General features: G+C 53.6%; 1 protein-coding gene across 2 annotated transcripts; it reads right to left on the bottom strand.

Annotated features, from left to right (window-relative positions):
• Positions 1 to 6,815: 6,815 nt before the first annotated feature.
• Positions 6,816 to 23,310, bottom strand: ASMT (acetylserotonin O-methyltransferase). Of its 2 annotated transcripts, XM_045089251.1 has the most exons (9): positions 21,849 to 23,310; positions 16,326 to 16,500; positions 14,814 to 14,943; positions 12,790 to 12,858; positions 12,015 to 12,256; positions 11,611 to 11,616; positions 10,691 to 10,831; positions 8,624 to 8,746; positions 6,816 to 8,466 (listed from the first exon to the last, which is right to left on the bottom strand). In XM_045089251.1, the coding sequence occupies exons 1-9, from the start codon at positions 21,915 to 21,917 to the stop codon at positions 8,255 to 8,257; spliced, it is 1,167 nt and encodes a 388-aa protein (XP_044945186.1). In that variant the 5' UTR covers positions 21,918 to 23,310; the 3' UTR covers positions 6,816 to 8,254. The 2 variants fall into 2 exon arrangements, with proteins under 2 accessions (XP_044945186.1, XP_044945187.1); XM_045089252.1 differs by lacking the exons at positions 10,691 to 10,831; positions 11,611 to 11,616 and having other exon boundaries at positions 12,138 to 12,256.

Genomic DNA, 23,310 nt, shown 5'->3' with positions numbered 1-23,310 from the left:
TGGTGCGAATCAGAAGGACCTCCTGGACGGCGAGCCCAAGGCAAGTCGTCTCTGCATATCCCTCAACGTCCTATAGATGACGTTGGCTACGAGTTACTCAACGAACAGCAGGTGCACAAAAGACGCTCAGACCCTCCTGCGTCCCCGTGAAAGCAAGAAATATATCTGCCATACGAAGCATCCCCTCCATGTACTGAGAACTGAGAAGACACCCTGGTCACCAGAAATGAAGACGTACAAGTCAAGAAAGTGATAGAAACAACCTTTAATTTTTGTGTCTAACCTCATAGTCTGCCTCCGTTCCGCTCAGATCTCACAATACCTCCAAAATACCTGTTTTCCTCATACTGCCCGTCGCTCAGAAATACTCTGTCTATTTGGTCTTCATGGATACAAAGTCCCTGCCTCGGTCATTTTTGGGGTCTCAATTACAGACTTGGGCTTCCATGCACATGTGATAAAACTTGGCACTTTTCCATCATGTTAATCTGTCCCGTATCCACTTAAGTCATCAACCAGCCCGGATATCCCTGCAGAGACGTGGGGAGAAAATCTCTCTCTGCCCAACAGGGGCCACCCTGGGAGGGGGGACACTGAAGCCCACACCCAAAGGTCAGCATGAGCAAGCCACCACTCACGGGTCATGAAAGAATCCCAGGAAACAGGCATTGTGAACGTCTTAGGGTTGGAGAATGATGCAAATGCTGTTATTCCTAAAAATTCCCGATATTCCTAATATAGTAGAATGAAGACTACCCTCCTTTGTAGACAGAAAAATCACGTCGACTTTCATTGCCAAAAAAACATAAACGATCATAAACCGGAAAAAGCCAGAAGGCATCGAAAGCTCAGGGACCGCGTCGATGACTTCAATGAGACAAAGTAACCAGCGGCCGCCAAAGCCAAGACCGCGACCTGGACATTGATCCGAGAAAATAAAGCCCATAAAATATGCACTTCACTCACCGTGGGAGAAAGACAAAGGAATGAATGGGTGCGCGAGGACGTCGGAGGGTCACCGATACTAGCAAACCATGAGAAATCACCTGAACGTCCCACAAAAGGAGAGATCGTTGCGTCTCTTCACACAGACATGAAAAATCACACCCATAGTGCAGTGTTCATACATCGGACCCGTCCCCTTGGGCAACAGTAGGTTAAGGGTTAGAAGTCATCAGTCAAGCAGGAGTGGACGGAGAACCCGTCTCTACCCGGAATCCCTGGACAAGCGTGTGTCTCCAGGCTCTTCTGTCACCATCTTTGTCCCAGAGTTGTGTCCGGCTGACGTTAAAGTGGAGCTGCAGGAAGGTGGCGGGAATACCCCAGGACATGAGACCCACGACACATGCTTGACCCCATGGCTGACGTGCTTGATCTGTGTTCCCTCCTGAGTACAGAATGGTGGTGGTCCGAATGGCACTTTTCCCAACCACCTGTGTCACGGGGTCTTTGGTTTCATGAGCCCTGCGTAACCATCACCTGGTGCCTCCTACCCCACAAGCTCTCATCTTCAACTGCACCCTTGTCTTAAACACCAACATGCTCTGAGGGGTCCCATCTGCTTCCTTGGAGGAGGTGCTTCGGAATCCCCCCAGTGATGCCCCACAGGGACATGTCCTCTTTGTTTGATGATGACACATCCACCTTCCAGCCCTCGCCACCCATGTTACAAGCTCACTCTGTGTTTCAGAGGTGGACTCCCCTGGTCAGGGTGTGCTAACAGCCGGCACATCACCCATCATGATGGACAACCTCACCTTCACAAGACCAATGGGCAGCAGGGCCAAGAAGAGATGACGGATTTCCAACAGACTCCCTGAAGTCAACCCAGGCATCAACTCCCTTTCCCACCTTCTACTTGGCCTCCCCTGTCGTGGCTCCATGACCAGAGTCCCCACGTCGCCTCACAACTTCTCTGGAAATGGTCACACACCCTGGAAATGGAAAATCCAAGACAAACAGACGGTCTGTGATAAGGAGATGAAGAGCGCGAGAGGCGGGTGAACATGCGAGTGTCATCTCCGCTCATGTGCGTTGTAAATTCCTAGTATCGACATCTTCCAGGGGACGGGGAGGCCCCCACCGCGGAGGCTGGTCTCATGAAGGCAACATCTGTTTACAAAAAGATCATCTAGCCTTTTCTCCCCAGGATGAATTTCTTGAGACGTCTGGTTGACCCGGCCGCGGTCCAAGAACTCTTGAGTCAAGGGTGCCCCCTGCTGGGCACTGTGACAACCGCTCATACACACCCAGTCCCCTGACGCCTCTGGAACGTGGCTTCATGAAAACGTCCCCCAGCCCCACCATCCCGCCTGCTCAGGCTGGAGTTGGGGCTCAGGTATCTGGGAACAATTTTACTATGACGCATCTTTTTTAAAAAATATATTTATTTATTTATTTGACAGACAGAGAGATCACAAGTAGGTGGAGAGGCAGGCAGAGAGACACGAGGAAGCAGACGCCTTGAGGAGCAGAGAGCCCGATGTGGGGCTCGATCCCAGGACCCTGGGATCATGACCTGAGCTGAAGGCAGAAGCTTTAACCCACAGGGCCACCCAGGCACCCCTACTATGAAGCAGTTTGAAAAAGCAATTTGAGTGTCTACTTTCCCAGACCTGGCTATTTTTGTAGGCTTTTGAACCAACTGACCTCTTTTTATTTAAAGTCCAAACAAAACAAACCAAAAAAATAAATAAATAAATAAAAACTACCCTACTATGCGACTTTATGTTCATTAAGGAATCACATCAGAAGATAAAAAGGAAACTCTGTGGGAATCCTGGCTGGTCAGGAACTGGTCAGTGGAACCTGTGACTCTTGATCTCTGGGGTTGGGAGTTTGAGCCCCAAACTGGGTGTAGACATGACTTCATAATAAAGTGTTTCAAAAATAATTAAAATTACTCAAGTAAAATTAAAATTAAAATTGAAAATTTTTTAAAAGAATTTTTTTTAAACGATTTTAGTTATTTATTTTGGAGAGAGGAGGAGAAAAAGAGAGGGACCAGGAGCCTGAGCGTATGACCTGAGCTGAAACCAGAAGGCGGACTGGGTCTGCCGACCCCACTGAGCCACCCAGGTGCCCCCACGAAATATTTTAAAAGTGAGAAAGTACGATTTTGTTCAGCCGGTGAGGTCCCGCCTAGTTCGGATAAGGAGATACAATACCTGGTCCTACAGCTTGGCACTTAGGGAACCAATGCTTCCCTCCTGGGTGGGTCCGTGGCTTCGACTCCACAGATGGGACACTCCGGCAGGGTGGGCTCAGCGAAAGGGGATCCCCCAAGAGAGGGTCATGCACCCCCAGGTCTCAAGAAGCCAGCGCAAGAGGGTTGCGTCACGGAGAAGCCAAGCACCTGCCAAGCCCGGGGGAAGAGCGGAGGGAGAATTACCCCGGCTCCTCTCTCTGCCCCCGCCCCTTTCTGTCCCGCCGCTGCCTCCCATTGGCTGAGCCTACCCGGAAGTCATCCTGTCATGGGGCCAGGCAGGTGTCCATCATGCAGGGCAGAGCCGGCTCAGCCTGGATCGGGAGGATCCCATAAGGCGTCTCCAGTGGTGTTTCCAGAGCCAATGACCTCTGCTACCTGCAATGATGAATTTCTACGTGGTTTTTCCTACAGACAGGGCGGTTCTCTGGGGGGTCGGGGGAGACGAGACGGGGGAGTCGTAGCAGAAATAATGGACAAGAGATCACTAGTCTCCAAAAGGGGTGCGTCGTGCACCTGCCCTCCCACACGCAAAGGGGTTCTCACTTGTGCAGGAACAGACCCTAAGAAGAGGGTCTACAAGGAACAGGATTTCCTCTGGAAAAATATTCAGTTTGCTCCCGCGGTGGAAGCTTATACTGTCAGAGAAACACAGGGAAGGCGTCCCAGCTTGCTGGCGCAACCTTTTGAAACACGGTGTTTTAAGCTCAAAGGGACCATACGCCTCTGTGTTTTTCAGGGACTTTCCCTCTGAACGAATCTACCCCAAACAATGCGATCTATCATAAGATGATTAAGTAGACATTTTGAACAATGTTTTAATTTGTTTTAATTTTTTTTTCCTGGTACTTTGCATACTATGTTTGTTTCTATCCATCTCTTGCCTTAAATAGGGTAGAAAACGTCTGGCTTTCCTAAAATCGTGATGTCCATAAATGCCTCTCAAGGAAGGTTGGTGTCTCTTCATAGGGAAAGCACACGCGACCTCTCTCCACCGGACGACGTCTAATAACGGTTGTCCTCAAACTATTGAGTCTCTCTGGCCCCAGGTGCCCAAGACAAACCTCCGACAGATGTCGGAACACACAAGATATTAAACACCCATGGGCGTCTGCGGGAGGCATCCCGGTTGCACGGCGGCAAACACCCAGCGAGGAATTTACACAAGCTCCAGGGGGCTGTCGCTCTCGGCAGCCTGTGATTCTTCCTGTCAAACTGTGCTCCGTGCATCTGATGACAGGAGAGGCAGATGGCGCGTCGTGTGCACGGATAGAACCTGGGGTCTTTACACAGTGTGGAGTTCGTGGTGTCTCAGAAAAACGAACAAGAAACAAGAACAACAACAAAAACAATGGGTTTGCAGGGTCCGTGACACTGGGGTTCAGCCCGCGTGTCATTCCCGAGGGTTTGTGAGTTGGGGGAGACACGAATGTGGCGTCCCAGGGAGGATGTGGTTTTCGTCATTGGACACGCAAGATTTTGACAAAAGAGCCCGTCCTTGCCTGGAGACTTGGGCTCTGCCTCCGGAGTCTGACCAGAGGCTCTTCTGTGGACCAGGCTCCCCTGGGAGCTGCGGTTTCGTGCTCTGCTTCCGGGTTTGGACCTCATGGGCATCTGCGTGGCTGCAGGGTCACCATGAGAGATGATGGGATCCTATGCATTCTGTTCTCACATTTCATAAAAACGGAACCGTCCACTATCGTGTCCTTTCCTGAGCGCCTTCTGTCTCCAAGCATGATGTGTGTGTGGTTCATCTCTGTTAGCATGGGTCGCCAGTTTGGGGTGTGGTTTTGGGTTTTCAATTGTTTTTTATTTGCTTTTAAAATATCTCCAAGCGTCCGCGTGTTTTCCGCAAACGGGGAAGGCATAGTGTTTGCAAGCGAAGGAAGAAAGAAGGGGCTTCGGTGTGGCTGACCAGCCCCCTGCCCTCATGGGACATTGGCTGTATGCCCTGCTTCATGGTCTGCAGCGTGTCCCCCCTCCCCATCTCCCTGCATCGCGGATGCGGCTCAGGAACACGTATGTTCAATGAGAAATGCAATGAGAACCATCTGTTCTGGTTTCACGGCCCCTTGATGGGTCTCTGAAACCCAGATCCACTCATTTGTCCAGCGTGTTGGGCAGAGAGCTGGGAAGCTGAGCCCAGGGCGCACACAGAACACAGGAAATGCCCGGGATCTGACCCCGGAGCAGCGTCTGCAGCGGGGCAGAGCAGGGAAGAGGAAGCACACGTGTCTTGCCAGGGTTTCCTCAGGAAATGCTCTGCTGAAACCTCCTGGAACGCACCGTCCAGCTAATTAATGTCCAGGGAATTAACGTCAACATTCTGCACGTGTTCCTTTGGCCCCCGCTGGAAGGTCCTGTGGGAGAGCAAGCAAGACGCCCACCTCCGTGGCTCAGTCCCTCCACCAACAAACTCGGAGAAAGGTGTTTGGTTCCTCGACCACATTCCCGAAGTGGTCCCGGGGCCTGGAGCCACGAGACCAGCCCCAGGCTTCTTGAAGGTTTGCACATGGGCAGGAGATGGAGAAAGAAGTCTCCAGAAGCAAACGCTCTAAGAAAAGGAAGGTGGGCCGGTGCCGTCCCTTATCGACAACAGGGAGCCGGTCGCCTCTTGCTCTCCCTGTCGAGGACGACCTTGTGCGTATTGTGATTTGTAAGAATTGGTATGTGTCCTTTACAGCGGAAAAGGATGGGGATGTTCCCCTTTTCAGGACACCTGATGTTTGAAGGAGGAAAGGCTGCTTCTCTCTTGGGGGGGGGGGTCTGCTGTCTGCAGGATTCAGGGTCTCTGCTGGATGCGGGAGCCGGGTCCATCCACGACCCCACGGCGCCACCTGCTGACGGACGGGCGTCTCCGGCCCGAGCAGGCCACGGGTCGCCGTGGCAACAGCAGGAGGACACACACACACACACACACACACACACACACACCCCTCTCCTGCCCTGCTGGCTGTCCTAGGAAGCAGTGCAGCCAAAGTCAGAACCCGTGTTTCCTGGAGCCCTGGAGGGTCACTCCTGGAAAGTCCACCCAAGCCGACGGAGGCCAGAACACGCTCTGCGCCCCGGAGCTGGCTGGCACCATCTGAAGAAGGTTCTTGCACCGGCCGCGCCTCCTCACCTCCCCCGGAGGAGAAGCGGACCCTCCGTGGGCCGCGCTTCCTGCTGTCCCGCTGTCCGGTCGGCCTGACCCAAGCCCTCAGCCGGCCAGGGTCCGGGCAGCCTTCTACGCATCCCTGAAACCAGACCTGGTCACGAGAGCCATGACCCTGGCAAAGCTCCAACGGGGTCACGTGTTAACCCGGGCCGTCTCAGCCTCAGCACTGTGGGGACCTGGGGGCTGGTCCACTGTCTGGGGCCACCTGGGCCGTGCGGGGTGATGAACCTCGTACCTGGTCCCCACCGTCCACGAGCAGGCAGGACCTCCTCCTCAAGGACGGCCCAAGAAGGACTCCAGACCGTACGGAAGTCACCCCCTTTGAGACTCATGGGTTTCAACCCCTTTAAACTCACAGAAGGTGTGAGATACACGGGGCTTGATAGATGAACCAGTCCCGTTCTTTAATGGGAAGCCTGCAGGCCCAACAGGGCCGATGTCCTGCCCAAGGTCAGCTTAGTCTCAGAAGCAAATCCTGGGACTAGACACGGCCAACCTGCGTCCTTCCTGCTGGCAGGGACCTCCTACAGCGTCAAGATGATCTGCGGGTTCCCCTGCAGCCCTGTGGAGGTTAAAACAATGATCCTGTACCAGCAGGTGCTGTGTCCAGGTCTCGGAGACAAGCGTGTAAGTCCCAAGGGTTAGGGTTAGTATGTGGGATGGGTATTGGCTTGTCTGGGAAACTCGATACCTAAATTCAGGGTACCTGGTGCTCATGAAGTTAGTGTTTGGGGGAAACACACACACACACGCACACGCACACACACATAGACACAGACACACACATGCGTAGAGGCATCCCTTGTTCAAACGTTGCAATTCAATGTAGAACAGGCAAGTTCATAGACAGGGACCATAAGATGTTGGGGGCCAGGGTCTCAGGGAAGGGATAGGGCGTTCGTGCTTTATGGGGACGGGGCTTCCGCTTCAGGGCGAGAACGTTCTGGAGACGGGTGGTGCCCACGGTTGTACGGTATTGTGATTCCGCTCAGGTTCCGCTCAGGGCCACGGCACGGGGCACCCAGAAAAGGTTAAAACGGCAGATTCCGCAGCACCTCTACTTGGCCACAGTAAAAGAAAGATGAAAATAACTCGCCGTTATGGTGCCAAGGGAGACAGAGCAGGACAGAGGCCGTGTGGTCTCCCTTGTACGCGGGACGTCAAAGGACACGAGAACCAAGGTCATCGACGCAGAGAACAGAGTCGCGGTTTGCCGGGGTGGGAGGCGCGGTGGGCGAAATGGGTACAGAGAGCACAGGGCACCCCTGGCCCACCTGAGATCAAGACAAAGTCTACAAGAGCGGAACTCGCAGAAGCGGAGGGCAGAAGGCGGTCCCCAGCGTCTGGGGGAGCATCGGGGCGATCGAGGGAGCTCCCAGGGCACAGACCTCCCGTGAGAAGCGGAATGAGTCCTGCGGCCGTAACGTCCAGCAGGGGGACGGTCACGGACTGTCGCACGCTTGCCCGTTGCTGAGACAGCAGATCTGAAATGTCCTCGGGGACGACGATAAAAGAGTCACCCCGGGAAGGGGTGTGGGTTAGCTCGACTGCGCTCGTCTGGGCATCGAAATACCACGTGGTGCGGCTCACAGGTGTTCAGTTTTGTCCCCTCTGCTGCCAGAAATCCAGGAAAACGGAGTAGAACAGGGTAGAAAGAAAGAAAATTGGACAGAATGGAACGGAGTAGGGTAGGAGACACAGAACAGGTTGGGTTAGAGCACGAGAGAGCACGAGAACAGGACAAAATCAACAGAGTGATGGGCAGTTGACAACAGCCAGCAGAGACCCCCGCTCCGCCGTCAGCCCCCCAGAAATGCAGAAGCTCATGTAGACGCCCCCTCCGCCGTTAGCGAGGGTGTCGGTTGGGTCGGTCGCTGCAGACCCACGGGGAGCTACCTCCTGGCGAGGATGGCATCATAAATGCCCCCCGTTCTCCTGCACTGGACGTCCTGGAAGCCGGCGGGAGCCAGGAGCGCGCGGTACTGGGCGGGGGTCCGCTCCCGGCCCTCCGTCTGCACCAGCATGTTCAGCGAGTACAGCTGCGTGGTCCGCGGGCCCCGACCGTCTGCATCCAGGAGGCTTTCGATCACCAGGACGCCGCCGCCTGGGACAGGGAGAGAAGGCCCTGAGCAAGGGACCAGGCAGCATGAGGATGTCCACTCGACCTCAGAGGCTGGCTGCCCCGGCCCCTAGCCCCCAGCCCAGCCAGCTCTCCCACTGCCCCAGGTACCTTTCCGCCCTCATGCGGCCCCACGACCCACCTGGTTTGCAGGCGCGATGGACCCTCGCCAGCAGCTGTGAGCACCGCGTGTCGGTCCAGTCGTGCAGGACCCTGGCCAGGATGTACAGATCTGCCTCCGGAAGTGGGTCTTTAAAGAAATCTCCTATAACACAGGCAGGTGTCCTGGGGTCAGTCAGCAAGTCAACCCCACATGACCGCACCTGCACCCAGGATGCAAAAGTCACCTGACGGTGCCGAGCTGTCCTCACGTCTTCCCGGCCAGGAGGGGAAGACGTCGCCCTGAGCGGGGAAGACGAGAAAACTTGGGACAGTGTTTGGGGTCCCTTTCCATCACTCAGATATGCAAAATGATTTTATTTTTATTTCCTAAGGTTGCAAGTACACAGCTCTCCGAGCCTTGATTTCAGGACGCCCCAAGCCATCGGTCCGCAGCTCCTGTCTGAGGCGTTGAAGTACGTCAACAGTCCATGCGTGTTTTCCCGATTGAAAAATGAAAAGGCCCAAGAAAGACCCTCCATGTGTCCATGGTGTCAAAGACTCAACTCTTGTAATATTTTTCCTGCAAGAAGAACCAATTTTGGAGGAAATCTTGGATAGACCTGTGGTGTGCGGGGTCAACCGGCAGCCGAATGTTGTCCAAACTGTACAAAATTGCAGGGATTTGGGAAGAGTGTGCACTGGATTCTGCAGGGGTCAGTCCATCAGGCTGTCCTGTCCTGAGGCGCCCAGGAAATCTGAGGTCCACAGGCATTTCCCTATGATGTAGGGAAGACCACAAGGGGACTCCTCCGAACGGATTTTCTTCCATCGGCCACAGAAGACGGGGTTCGGCAAATTCTGGCCCGGGGGCCACATTTGGTGGGCCGTACTTTTGTGTACAGCAGGCGAAGGAGACAATCCAGACCCCAGGATGAAGAACACATGGGCGGTTTCCACCAGGTTCCCCTTCGTGACCAACGTCGAGGCCGGCAGAAGCCCAGTTCAGCTGAGTAATAAGACGGTAATCTGCTTTCTTGCCCGATCCCCGCAACCTCTGAAGTCTGTGTGTTTCTCCCATTTTCCAGAGGAAGCACATCAATTCTTCCCAAGACTTGTGATAAAGACTCTCAGAGACCAGGTTTGGGGTGAGGCGACTCAGGCCCTCTGCTGGGTGCAAAATTAAAGGGGCCCCAAACCTGGTCATCAAGATTTCTTATATTTGAATGTGATTTTTTTTTTTAAAATGAACAATAAGTCCACCCACTCTAACCCAAATATCCATGATGGGCAAAGCTGGGAGATGTTACATAAAGCCAGAATCCAACCCTATGGGTAGAAGACCCCAGCCACGTTGATGGCGTCTGAGCCTCAAAATGGCAAAGTCTCCCTCGTGTTCTGAGTCAGCAGATGTCCGCGAGCTTCCCTTCAACCCAGTTCACGTACCAGCAGGGATTTAGACACCCGCGTGCAGGTCTTGGGGTCTGCGTAAAAAAAGCAACACCAGCTGGGGGCTTAAGCCACTGGCATCCATCCACTCCCAGCTCTGGAGACCACAAGTCTGAGATCCAGGCGGGGCAGGGCTGTGCTCTCTTCTGAGGCTCCAGGGGAGGGTCCTTCCTGCCTTTTCTAGCTTCTGGGGCTCCAGGAGTCCTTGGGCTCGTGGCCGTGTCCCTTCCATCTCTGCCTCCATCTTCAGGTGGCTTGTCTCCTGCCTCTGTGTCTCCTCTTCCGGCTCTCACAAGGACCCCTGTCCTTGGATTTAGGGCCACCCTGACCCAGGACGAGCTCATCTCAGATCCTTCCTTTCATTACTCTGCAAAGACCCTGTTTCCAAATAAGGCCCCATGCACCAATCCTGGGTGGACACAAATTTTGAGGAAACAGTCTTCCATCCAGCCAAATGTTCGAGAAAGAACTAAGTGTCAGGACACCATCTAGCCGTACGTACGCTGTTTTCCAAGCATCGCGGACGGTAATTCTAAGTTGAGGGCGGTTGCCTGCAGGCAGAGGAAGCCGTGCCCACGGCGCAACCTCGGCCCGACCCGAGCCCCCGGCGGAGGCATCTGTGTTTCCCGGTGCACACGCAGAGAGCACGGAAGCCACCCACCTTCACAGAAGCTGATCCGTGGGTCCTCCAGGAATGAGAAGTGCTTCTTCACCGTCTGGACCACCTCGGGGATGTCGAACACGGTGACCTGACACCCGGGGTACAGAGAGGTGCACTGCTTGGCCAGAGCCCCAGAGCAGCCTGCAAGCGGACATGGAACAGGACAGGCAGACAGGAAGGTATGAGGAACATGCATCTTGGCTCACCATGGACCCTTGGGAGGACGTCCATGTGGGGGACATGGTTCTGCCCCCCATGGAGGTGTTCATGGCTCCATCGTCACCCGTGAGCCCCCAAATCTTCAAATCTTCCTGGCTGGACCGACCTGCTGATCACCATGACCCCGTTCTGTGTGCCTCATAGGCAGACACACACTTGGGAACCACAACAGTCCCATGTGGGGCTGCCCCGTTATCTGAGGGTTCTGCAGCACAGAGAGACCATGGAATGTGCCCAAAGTCTCACAGCAAGCCGAGCACAGGGGTCACTTTTGAATAAACCACACCAGGGCTCCCAATCATGGCACCCTGCTCCCAAATACAGTGGAGGGGAGGTTGCCCCGATGCGGGCTACGGGTCTGAGCACCTCAGATCTGGAGACCAAGGACTGGGGGCCTCCTGGATGCACTTCGCTGCCTGTCTGCATCCCAGGCAGCTCGGCCCAAGGCAGCAAGTCATTGTGTTGCCCAAAGGATGGAGCCGCACCCAACGTCAGGCTGGCGTCACCCCCAGAACATGCCCCTGGGCCAACATGGTGTCGGGAGCCCTTGAATCCCTGTCTAATGGGGTTCATGCTCCTCGTGCCTCCTCTATGGGACCAGCAGGGGCAGTCAGGGCAAGAGCACTTGCTTGAAGGGGACCACGAGTTACACCTGGCCGCCCCGACCTCCACCCACCCTTTAGGACAGGGACGACCCACACCCACCACTCTTGCATCTGCTCTAGGATGTGCCACACCCAGTCTTCAGCCCAAGAAGATGGTCAAGACATGGGCATCCCTCTCATCCGTGTTAGCATCAGGACCCCCAGAGCCCAGAAGCCCCTGGCAGCCCCACACAGCGCTTTGCCTGTCCCAGGAAGGCAGTGTGGGAAGGTCGACTAGGTGGCCCAGCTAACTGCTTTCCAAGAGTTGCATGACTGGTGCACCCCACCATGGTCCAAAGCCTTTCGTGTCCCAGTGAGCAACACCAATGTCGACTCCTATGTGGCCTGGGCACCGGCAGCATCCCTGGAGGCAGAGAGTCTCCGTCTTGCTCAGATGCATGGGGTCAGAACCACAGAGGGTCCACCCGGTTCCAGGAGAAGCTGGGACCCTCTCAGCCTACAGGACACGTGCAGATGCTTTCTCCCCGATCCTGAATGGCGGCCCAGTTGTCTTCCCTCCCCAGGGGACACTAGGGAGCACACTAGCCCCAAGACACAGCCCCACCTGTGGGGCCAACGCTCACCACCAACGTCACAGATGAGCGGGAACAGGGACAGGTCAAAGGCGGCCAGCACGTGCCTCCCGCTGACGCTCCAGACGTCCTCCAGAGCCCTCATGAACTGCAGCCGCTCACCCTCGGATCTGCACGCAAAACCACGCCCGTCAAGACCGTGTGGACATCCAAAACAGGGGAGAAGCGTTGGCCGGAGCAGGGGACTTGGACAATGGCGAAGCCCAGGACGGGTCAGGAGGCACCAGCCTTGGGGACTCTGCACTCCTGCCCATCCTTCTCCCCTTTCCCAGCCCCCGGTCAGCTAGGAACCCTGCAAAGAGCCATCGGGGCTCCAACACCCGGGGGTTGTGGAACCAGACCCTACGCCAACAGCAGCGCCATGTGCATTCTTAGAGCCGACCTACTACCTGGGTGACTCTGACCCAAGCAAAACCCATTCCTCATTTTTCTACATCACTGTTCCTGCATGTAGAGCCCCTGGGAAGGAAGGACAGATTCCCGCGTGCCCAGGACACTGACCAACACCAAAAAAAAATGTCATCTTTTTTTTTTTAATTTTAAATATCAACGTCCCTGTTTTGCTCTGATTGGACCCATGTATTCCTCGCGGTGAGTGCGTTGAAAGACCATCCATCCCACAAGCGTGGGCGCTCGGCATTACCTGTAGATCGCGGTGAAGAGCTCGTCCGAGGGAACCCCAAACGCCTCTGGATACCGGTTCTTGCCGTCCCTACAAACGGGCAGGACGTGGTCACCCGGGATCTGACACCTTCAGGGAGCACCCGCTGGTTCACGTGTGGGATCACACAACCTCATCTCCCGTCACAGACACGACAAGCGGGGGACGGGAGTCAGTCACCAAACACACGCTCATACCCCCTTCTGAGCCAGCATCAAGTCTGCTCAGGGTGACAGGCTGCACCACGAGCCCAGCTCTGCCGTGTGAGCAAGGAAGCAGTGGGCTATAAAGACTGTCTGAAGGAAGCTTGAAAATAATGTGCAGTCAGGGGATGTGAAAGTCCACAGGACTCATCAGGGGGCCCCCGGGGACAGCAGAAGTCTTGCTGGGCTACTATCAATACCTATCCATATCTGTCATCTATCTATACCCATTTATCAATATCTATTATTTATATATGTCTCCTAATGCATATCAATACCTATCTATACCATCAATATTTATTCATCTATTATCTATTAATATCTAGCAATACCTATCCATCAATATCCATCTACTATCAATCTCCCTACCTACCTACCCATCTACCTATCCATCCATCTACCTATCATCTATCAGTCTATCTGTCCATCCATCCAACCATCCATCCATCCATCCTTGTACTGTCATCCGTCCCTCCCTATATCTATCTATCCATCTATCTATCATCTATGTGATATAGATCCCTATATCTACCAATCACCCATTCATCCGTCCATCATCCATCCACCATCCATCCAACTGTCCACCCATCAAACTGACCATGCATCATCCACCCATCTAGCCATCCCTATATCACCATCCATCATCCCTGTAGCTATCAATCAATTAATCATCTGTCCATCCAACCATCCTTCCACCATCCATCCATCCACCTGTCCATCCATCTATCCAGCCAGCCAGCAGCCATCCAGCCTTCTAGCCATCCCTATATCATCTAGCCATCCCTATAACTATCTATCTATCCATCCATCCATTCCTATATCTATCCCTCATCCATCCATCCACCTGTCCATCCATCCAACCATCTATCCCTCATCCATCCATCCATCCAGCCATCCCTATACTCTCATCCATCATCCCTATAGCTGTCAATCAATCATCTGTCCATCCAACCATCCATTCAACATCCATCCATCTATGTATCTCTCAATCATCTATTCATCCATGCATCCATTCCTCCACCTGTTCATCCACCCATCCATGCAACCGTCCATGCATCCAGCCTTCTAGCCATCCCTATAACTATCCATCCATCCATCCCTATATTTATCAATCATCCCTCCATCCATCCACCCATCCACCTGTTCATCCATCCAACCACCCAACCATCCATCCATCCATCATCCATACACCCATCTAGCCATCCCTGTGCTATCATCCATCCATCCCTGTACCTATCTACCTACCTCTCTACCTGCCCATCTATGTATTCATCCATCTCTGCCACTGCTCCCCAGTTGCAGGTGATTCTGCCACCAAGATGCACTTGTCAATGTCTGGGGACATTTTTTTTATTATCATGACTAGGGATACGGTAGTGGCACATGGTGGGAGAAGACCAGAGACACTGCTCTACGCCTTGCAGAGCCCAGGACACCCCACCTCAGAGAGTGATCCAGCGCCAGACACCCACAGTGTGGAGCCCAAGAGCAGCTGTGAGACACACAACCATCGCGATTCAGGCAGAATCTTGTTGTGCGCCATCTTCCCCACCTTGTCTCCTCGGCCCGGGGCCCTTTCCCTGGAGAGCATCAAACCACAGGACTCCTAACTGGGCAGATTTGCATTTCTTGAATTCCTTCAGCCGAGACCATGAGGGTTTCTCCGATCTGCTCTGGCTGTCCAGACCTAGCCGTGTCGTATTTGATCTACAAGAAACCTGGCACTTCAGCTGCACAGACGCCACAAAACCAGCCCCCAGGGAGCCCCGGTGCAGTGTTCCACGCCATCAAGGCCATGCCCACCTCACAGCCTGGGCCAGGTGGCCCCAACACAGGTACGTCGTCCTGGCCAGGTACCGCAGCATGTTGCCTTGGTACTTGGGACTGGCCCTGACCAGGTAGGTGCTGGAGAGCTCCGTGTTTTGATACGAGGCTGAAAACAAACCCAGAGAACACAGAAGGCGAAGTTAGATTCCAGGTCCTTGCCGTGTGCTGGCGCCAGCGTCGGCCACGTCAGGATTCTCGCACTGGCAGAGCAGATTCTCGCCCGGGGGCTCATCTTGAAGAGCAGGGGGGCCACTGGGCACCTGGCACACCTGCTCGATTCCGTTTTGGCAAATCCCGTTGGAAGGTCTGGAGCAGCAGGTGCTCAGGTCAAGGAGGCTGATGGGGAACCCTATACTATAATCTGTGGGCTTTAAAATATCACCTGATAGGGACCTGCCCTCTACTGGCGACATGGCCATCTCCAGAATGGGAGTCACGTGGACGGAGCAGGGACTGTCTTTCTGCCATGCTCAGCCAAGCAGCAGGCAACCAACCCCGGGTGAAGCCCTGCAGGCGACGTGCAGCACCAGGACCACAAGGGCCCCGGTGCTCTCTGGGCCAGTGCCCTGCTGTGAGCTACCCCATCCTGCAGCATCTGCAAATGGCCAGTCCCGTGCCCGAGCTACCTCCCTATCTCCTCGCGTGGGGACCCTGCTCCCCACGGAGCCCCCGCTGTCTCGCATGAGGTGGTCCCCATGAGGTGGGTGTCGGCACCCACCCAGCGCCCCAGGGCCAAGGGACAACTGATAATCGTGCCAGACGCCGCCTCCACGAGCATTCCCTGCCCCCGCTCTCCCGGCACGGGTGTCCTCCTGGGGGTGCAAGCTCAGGGTCAGTCACCCCAGTACGTGTCATGGGCAAAGACTATTCTCAGGGAGTGGCGAATGCTGGTTCCAGCTAGCTTGCACCCTCGTACCTTCTGAATTTCCACGCCTGGGTCTCTGAGAGCGGTCAACCCCCACAAGATGCTCCAGCTTAGCCATCCCTGAGTATGTGCAGCCCACAACCCCAACTGCTGCATGACTCCATGCCACACGCACAAAAGCCACTGAGCACCGCTGCCACAGCCCGGCCAACGCTCCTGTTCTTGGGCGCTCTGGCTCAAGCCAGGCTTTCCACATTCACCACGTCATGAATCGACAATTCGGAAAATGGTCAAAAGGAGGGACATACAGCTGAAACCTCTCATCATCACCATATTTCACAAGACAGAAGTCATTTCCACAGCAAAAGGAGAAGGTACTATCGTAAAGAATGGCAACCCTTTAGCGGGATAAATTTAGTTGGGTGAAAAGTACTCCCTTGTGATTTTTTCTCCCATTTTGTTCTTGCTCATTGGATACTTTGTGAGGGTACCGATGTGAACACCAGCATGTAGAGACCTCTCTAGAGTGAGGTCAGCGAAACACAGCCTGGGCGTTCAACCTGGCCCACTGCTTGCCTTTGTAAATAAAGTTTTATTCATTTACATAATAGCTACATGCTTACCTTTTCCCCTCCTGGTTTCGGCCTGAAGCAGCTTCAGGGACACGCAGGTGTCCAGCAGGAGTTCCGTCCCATGGGAGCTGGTGCCCAGTCGTGCAGCCACCGCCACCGCACCCAGGGGCTCCGGGGCCTCCGCGAGAAGGTCAAACACGCCCAGCTCGCAGGCGGCAAACAGAACCTCGGAAACAAGGGGCCAGCTTTGAGCGCCCTAGGAACCGCCCTCACCCCAGAGAGCCAGGGGTGTGTTTTCAGGGGACACTGCACTGCTGTGGGGAATGCTATGGCTGTTCCTTGAAAAATCAAACACAGAATGGCCACAGAAACCAGAAATCCCACTTTTCTGTGTGGCCCCAAAGACTTGAACGTGGAGCCTTGTACACCTGTGTTCACGGATGCACTGTTGGTGGCCCAAACATGCATTTGTTTGGTGCATTTTTATGGCCAAAACATGCATTTTGGTGTCCAAGCGTGCATTACGGACAAATGGACGAGCCAATTATGATCCACGCACACAGTGGACTATGATGCACCCTTGAGAAGGAAGGGCGTCCTGCCCCTGTTGGGACACGGGGGGGCCTTGAAGACATGGTGGCCAGTGACATAAGCCACACACAGAAGGACGAATCCTGTGTGATTTCATGTAGGTGGGTCCCTACAAGAATCCCACCTAGAGAAAGAGAGAGTAGAGGGTAGGGTCAGGGGCTGCGGACAGGGATGGGGGTAGTGGTTCATGGGGACAGAGCTTCAGTCCGGGGAAGATGGAAAGTTCTGGAGACGGATGGAGAAAGGCGGTTGTCCAACAGTGTGAATGAGCTCAGTGCCCCTCAGCCATGCACGTAAAAACGGTGGAGATGGTAAAATTGAAACTATGGCTATTTTTAAATGATTTTTAAAAATTTAATAATTTTTTTAAAAGTTAAAGAATAAAAATAAAATTTTCAAATGCAACGCTCGGACTCATTGACATTTGAATTCGAATTTCAAAATGTAAAACAAAATGCGTACCATTTAAGCAAACGTTCAAATATTTGAAGCAGACTAGCTAGCATAACGAAAACGAAATAAAAAGAAAAGAAAAGAAAGGAAATTAAAAGAAACATGCGTCCACTGTGCACTCGGAAGGACCTGTTCCTACGGCTCCAGGAGCTGTGGGGTTGACCAGCTGTCTGGACTACGGCATCTGTGAGACGGGTTGGTCCCCGGGGAGGGCGAGGGGTGGTGCTGCCGCCTGCGTTCAGGGTGTCGCAGGGCCATTCGCTGGCTGGCCGGCTCGGGGAAAGGGGGAGTCTGACCAGGTCTGGGCTTCTGCAGCATCCCCCACCACCCGTCTGTCTTCAGAAGCTCGGCTCTGAACCCCTCCCTCCTGGCATGCCCAGAACAGCGTCACTCGGAGAAGCCAGCAGCCTGGGAACCATTGTAGGAAAGAAACACCCTCTGAAGGGAACCTGTGGTCCCCAAAGGGAACACCCACAGAGGGACAGGGCCCCGCACTGCCCCCTGCAAACCCGTGTTGAGTTTCAAGACCCCGGTCCTTGCCTCTCCTCGGTTAGCAACGATAACCTGCGGGCACAAAGTCAGGAACCACGTTGTTTCCATTTTGCAAATGGTTTGTGTTGTGTTGCTGGTGTTCAGAGGTCACCGGTGTTCCCCAAACCGTGGTGTCAGTCTAAAACCGTGTTTTTTGTTTTCTTCCGTGTACCTGTCTACAGAACTTAGCAGGTTGTGCCTGAAAATAATGCATAAGGCATAAAACGTGGCTAAGTCCGTGCATTTTTTTTTTCTCCTCCTACAAGACCGGGGGGACCTCACCGAGATTACTGGCCAAGATGGAAGCACACACTCATGTCCCACGTGCGCAGACGGTCCTAGAGCGCAGGTGCCTCCCTCGGCACTCGCTCCATCAAGTGATCGGCACTCGTCCAATATGGACGTGAATATGGAAAAAGGTAAGTCCCATCTCTGTGCTTTGTGAGGTTATAAGTAGGGTGGTTGTTGCGTTTTCACTGAGCGCACGGGAATCCCGACACGCACACACGGCCGTGTGCGCAGTGATACTGCACTCACTGTTACTCTGTGATGCAGGTCCTGTTAACTCGGATTCCGAGAAAGCAGCGTATTTGGACCCTAGCCTGGCTGACACCTGGGGCCGGATGACTGTCTGCGGTGAGGCGTCCTGCACTGTAGGCTGTGGGGTCGGATCCCTGGTTTCCACCCGCCACATACCAGGAGCACCCGCATCCCGGCCGTGACAACCAAAAATGTCCCCAGACCCTGCCGAGTGTCCCCTGAGTGGGGGGGAGGGGCGTGTCCCCATTTGAGAGGCCCTGGAGGAAAGTTCTATCAAGGTTATCCAGATGCCCCACCTATAAAATTTGATTAAGCTCCTATTAAGCTGTATCCCTGTGGGTTCTGTGAGGGTCACACAAACTCTTATGCTAGCAACATTGTATCAAGTCACGTGAATGTTCCACTCCTTGTTCTAGTAACATTGTATCCGGTCATTCTTCTGTGAAGGTTGTAGAACCACCCTAGTAACATTGTATCAAGTCACCTGCCTGATCTACTCCTCATTCTAGTAACATTGTATCCAGTCATTCCTCTGTGAAGGTTGTAGAACCACCCTAGTAACATTGTATCAAGCCACCTGCCCATCCACTCCTTGTTCTAGTAACATTGTATCAAGTCATTCTTCTGTGAAGGTTGTAGGAACCATCCTGTTAATGTTGCAAGAACTCTTCTGCAACGAACCCCTGTACATATGAAGGGCTTCACTCCGCCGCTTCAAGCCTTATTCTATCAAGACAGCATTAACGCTCGCTCGAGTGAAGAGGTGTCGTTTCTTATTTTGCTACAGTCGCACTCACTCCTGTTACGATTCCAGGACATCTTGTGCTGAGCGTTAGGAACTCCTACCGCATTTAGATTTTATTAACTCCTTCTATCAAGGTCATATTGAGTTTTATTCTATCAAAGTCATATTAAGTACCGTTCCGGGAAGGTTATATTAAGTCTTACCCCATCGAGGTCCCATTCAGTATTATTTTATCAAGATCTGATTAAGTTTTATTCTATCAAGGTCACGGTTAGGTTTTATGGTATCAAAGTCATATGAAGTATTATACTCTCAAGATTGTGTTAGGTTTTATTGTATCAAGGTTGTATTACATTTTATTGTATCAAGATCCTATTAAGTTATTTTCTATGAAGGTTGTATTAGGTTTTATAATATCAAGATTGCATTCAGTTCTGTTGTACCAAGATCCTATTAAGCTCTTTTCTATGAAGGTTGTGTTGGGTTTTATGGTATCAAGGTTGTACTAAGTTTTATTGTATCAAGGTTGTATTGGGTTTTATTGCATCAAGATTGCATTTTATTCTATTGTATCAAGATCCTATTAATTTTTTAAGAAAATTATTATTTATTTTTTATAAATAATAATTATTATTTTATTTTATTTATTATTTATTTTTATTATTTTTAATGAAATTTTATTATTTTTATTTATTTTTATTTATTTTATTTTATTTATTTGACAGAGAGAGATCACAGGTAGGCAGAGAGGCAGGCAGAGAGAGGGGGGGGGAAGCAGGCTCCCCACTGAGCAGAGAGCCCGATGCGGGGCTCGATCCCAGGCCCCTGGGATCATGACCTGAGCCGAAGGCAGAGGCTTTAACCCACTGAGCCACCCAGGCACCCCAAGATCCTATCAAGTTCTTTTCTGTGAAGGTTGTGTTGGGTTTTAGGGTATCAAGATGGTATTAAGTACTATTCTGTGACGGTCGTCTTCCGTCTTCTTCCATTAACCGTGTGACAATGGGGTAGCACAGCGTCACGTGTACTGATCCCAAAATTTATAACGCGGCAATGTGAGCCAGAAGACACCGCCCCAACTGGTCTGGAAACACTCCACGAGCACAAGTAAGTCGCGTCTTCAAGCAACAGAAACGCAGTCAATTATTATGATTGTTTGGTCGAAGCGCGGTCCTTTTCCTCACCTCAAAGGCTCTGCAGGAGGAATGCTTAACCCGTGGGGGTCGACAGACCGAATCGGGGGGGACCTGTGAGCTCGGTTGGGGACGACGTGTGGTTTCCGTATTAGTCACCTCCGCCCAAACTCAGCACCTGCTTTGGTGATGAATTAAGAGAAAAGCACGGCCGTGTTAGGGTGTCCGTGACTCAGTGACCCAGGGAAGACAAAACGTCTCCGTGTCTTGGGGTATCTGACCCAGGGCACCTGAAACACCACTGGCAAGCACACGGTGCCATGGTGCCCGTGGGTTTGACCCTGCCGTCTGCACACATCCCTGCAGTCCTGGAGTCCCCGGCCCTGTGCCCCAGCGTCTGCCGTCCTTAGACATCTCTCTGCCTTGTCGATGCTCAGCCAGTACACAGTGAAGCTGTGTGTTCTCCGAATTCGAGGCTCACTGCAAAGAGCCGGGGAGGGTCCCCCCCACCCCGTCCCATGAGAGCAGTCCACCGCCGCCCTGCCCAGCAGCTGTGAAGGTTCTCCTGCCGTCTGCGTCTGCACAGCTGTCCACATGGACACGTTCCGCACCTGAACCCCGGAGATTTCCAACACAGCATGCGTGTGTCCCGCCAACATCAACCCCCCAGCCCTGACACCGATGGAGCTTTAAAATATAAAATCTAGGGGTGCCTGGGGGGCTCAGATGGTTAAGCCTCTGCTTTCGGCTCAGGTCATGCATGATCCCAGGGTCCTGGAATTGGGCCCCGCATCAGGCTCCCTGCTCAGCAGGAAGCCTGTTTCCCCCTCTCTCTCTCCGCTGCTCATGCATGCTGTCTCTCTCTCAATTAAATGCATAAAATCTTTAAAAAAAAATAAAATAGATAAATAGATAAAATCTTGAAAAAATAAAATAAAATACAAAACTGAAATTCACATAGAAGGAGAATCGGCAAGAGGCGTTTTAAACAAAAACAACTCCGGGCCGTGTGGGTCGTTCACTGCCTTGTGAACCACCACCTCTGTCCGGTTGCAGAACGTTCCCATCCTCCGAAAAGGAGCGGCCGTGCCCGTTGGCTGTCCCTCCCCACACCCCTCTCCGCCACCCAGCGACCACCACCCGGCTTCCTGCTCCACGGATGTGCTGTTCTCGGCGTTTCGCGTCAATGCCATCACAGCCCACGGGGCCCGCGTGTCTCCGGTTTCCGCACCGGATCTGCTCAGCCACAAGAAGGGATGACATATTGACGCGCGCCACGTTGTGGACGGACCCCCAGACTCGCCTCTAGCTTAAGCCATCCCTGGCTGTTTCGAGTGTTAATGAACGAACATCCGTGCGACCCTGTCACAAAATGGGTTTTCAGTGTTTCGATCCCGTCTTTGAATAAAGTGCCCCTGTGGAGGACAAGTTTCTGCCCGGACACCTGCCCATGATGCTGGGACAGTCCACCCCGAAAGGACACTCTGTACCCATTAAGCGGTCACTCCCCCTAGCTCCTCACCCAGCTCCCGCCAACGGGATCCCAGCACGCCCTGCAGAATGTTGCCCCCGAGCTCCTACCTGGGAGACCATGAACCCGTTTGCATACTCGGTCAGCAGACGGAAGGCCTGTTCCTCGGGGGAACTCATCTTTGTCCCACGCCGGGCTGGCCTTGAGAGCCCCCGGTTGTCCCTGCGGCAGGGCGTGCGGGTCTGTGGGCAAGCGCTGGGGTGGCCGGCGGCTCCGAGCGGCTGTCTGAGCTCCTTGCTGGAAGCCCAGTGAGAGTCAAAGGCGGATCACTCCAGAAAATCCCATTAGCCCTATTAAGGGGATGACAAAGCTTGAGGGTCCTTGCTGGCTTCCTGCTGGCGCCTTCTGTCCGGGCTGCGCACACAGCCGCAGAACAGCCCACACCGCTCCCCTCCCTCCCCACTCCATCAGCGATGGAATGGATCCAAAACTATAGGCTACCACTGATGACTCATTTCAGGGACTGAAGACTCGCTAGTCCCCTTGACACGGACAGACAAATGCGTGTCATTAATCTCTCAGGGCTACTAGCATCACAAAGGACTCAAGACCCACCGGGCTAAAACCAAGGGACTTATCTTCCCCCAACTCTGGAGTCCAGAACCACCACCGAGATCCAGACGAGGCAGGAGCACTGAGATCCAGGCGGGGCAGGGCCGTGCTTCCTTCACCGGATTCAGGGACACATTCCACGGACACATTTAACCCCCAGTAGACAGGGCGAGCTCAGCTGCCTTCCACGGCTCAGGGTCCTTCCAACGTGTGTCCTGCTGCTGGTTAACATTGCACGGTCGGGACTTTAGTGAGGGGGGGTCTCCGAAATGTGGCCTCTGAAACATGATCATGCTATTTGTTCCCCCGGCCCATGCCGTCCATCTGTCGGTGTCCAAGATGTCGGGAGCAGCTCAGGTGACAGACAGCAAAGGCCACACGTGGACAGTGGGCCCCCGTACAGGAGAGCAACGGCCTGTCCCCGTGCCGCTCCCTCCAGGACCTCCCCTCCCCATGGGTCTCACCCAACCAGAGCCTCTGTGCCACCGGTCACTGCTCCTTGGGGTCACGCTCTGCTGTTCTCTATTAACACCAGCGACTTTGTGCAGGAAACATGATCATCCCAGTAGCTACGATCTCCAGGCCACAGACATGAATTCTGGAGACTCCAGGCAGACAGCAGGGGATGCGGGGCGACCAGGCGTCCTGGGGATGTGCTGGCAGCAGGAGGCACGGCGGTAGCACTGCAGGTGCCAGGTGAGGGGTGGAGGGGACATCGAGGTGCAGCCTGAGACCCTGCGGCTGGCGGGGGGGGCACCGGGTCCATGCTGGGGCAGGACAGGCCAAGGTGCCCATCAATGGGGACATCACGGCAACCGCGCAGGAGACGGGTGGCAGGAGGGGTCTCGTGGTTGCAGGAAGGGTCACCTGCCATGTTCGTATTTTAGATTGTCTTGTGTTGCATTTCATTGCTTTTCATTTCATTTCCTTATTTTATTTCTATTTGTTTTTCTCTTTGCA

The sequence above is a fragment of the Mustela putorius genome, unplaced genomic scaffold (assembly GCF_011764305.1).
Source record: "Mustela putorius furo isolate JIRA1106 unplaced genomic scaffold, ASM1176430v1.1 tig00003836_pilon_pilon_pilon, whole genome shotgun sequence".
Lineage (NCBI taxonomy): Eukaryota > Metazoa > Chordata > Mammalia > Carnivora > Mustelidae > Mustela > Mustela putorius.
The sequence above is the reverse complement of the archived record's forward strand: the minus strand, read 5'-3'. Positions and strand labels throughout refer to the sequence as shown.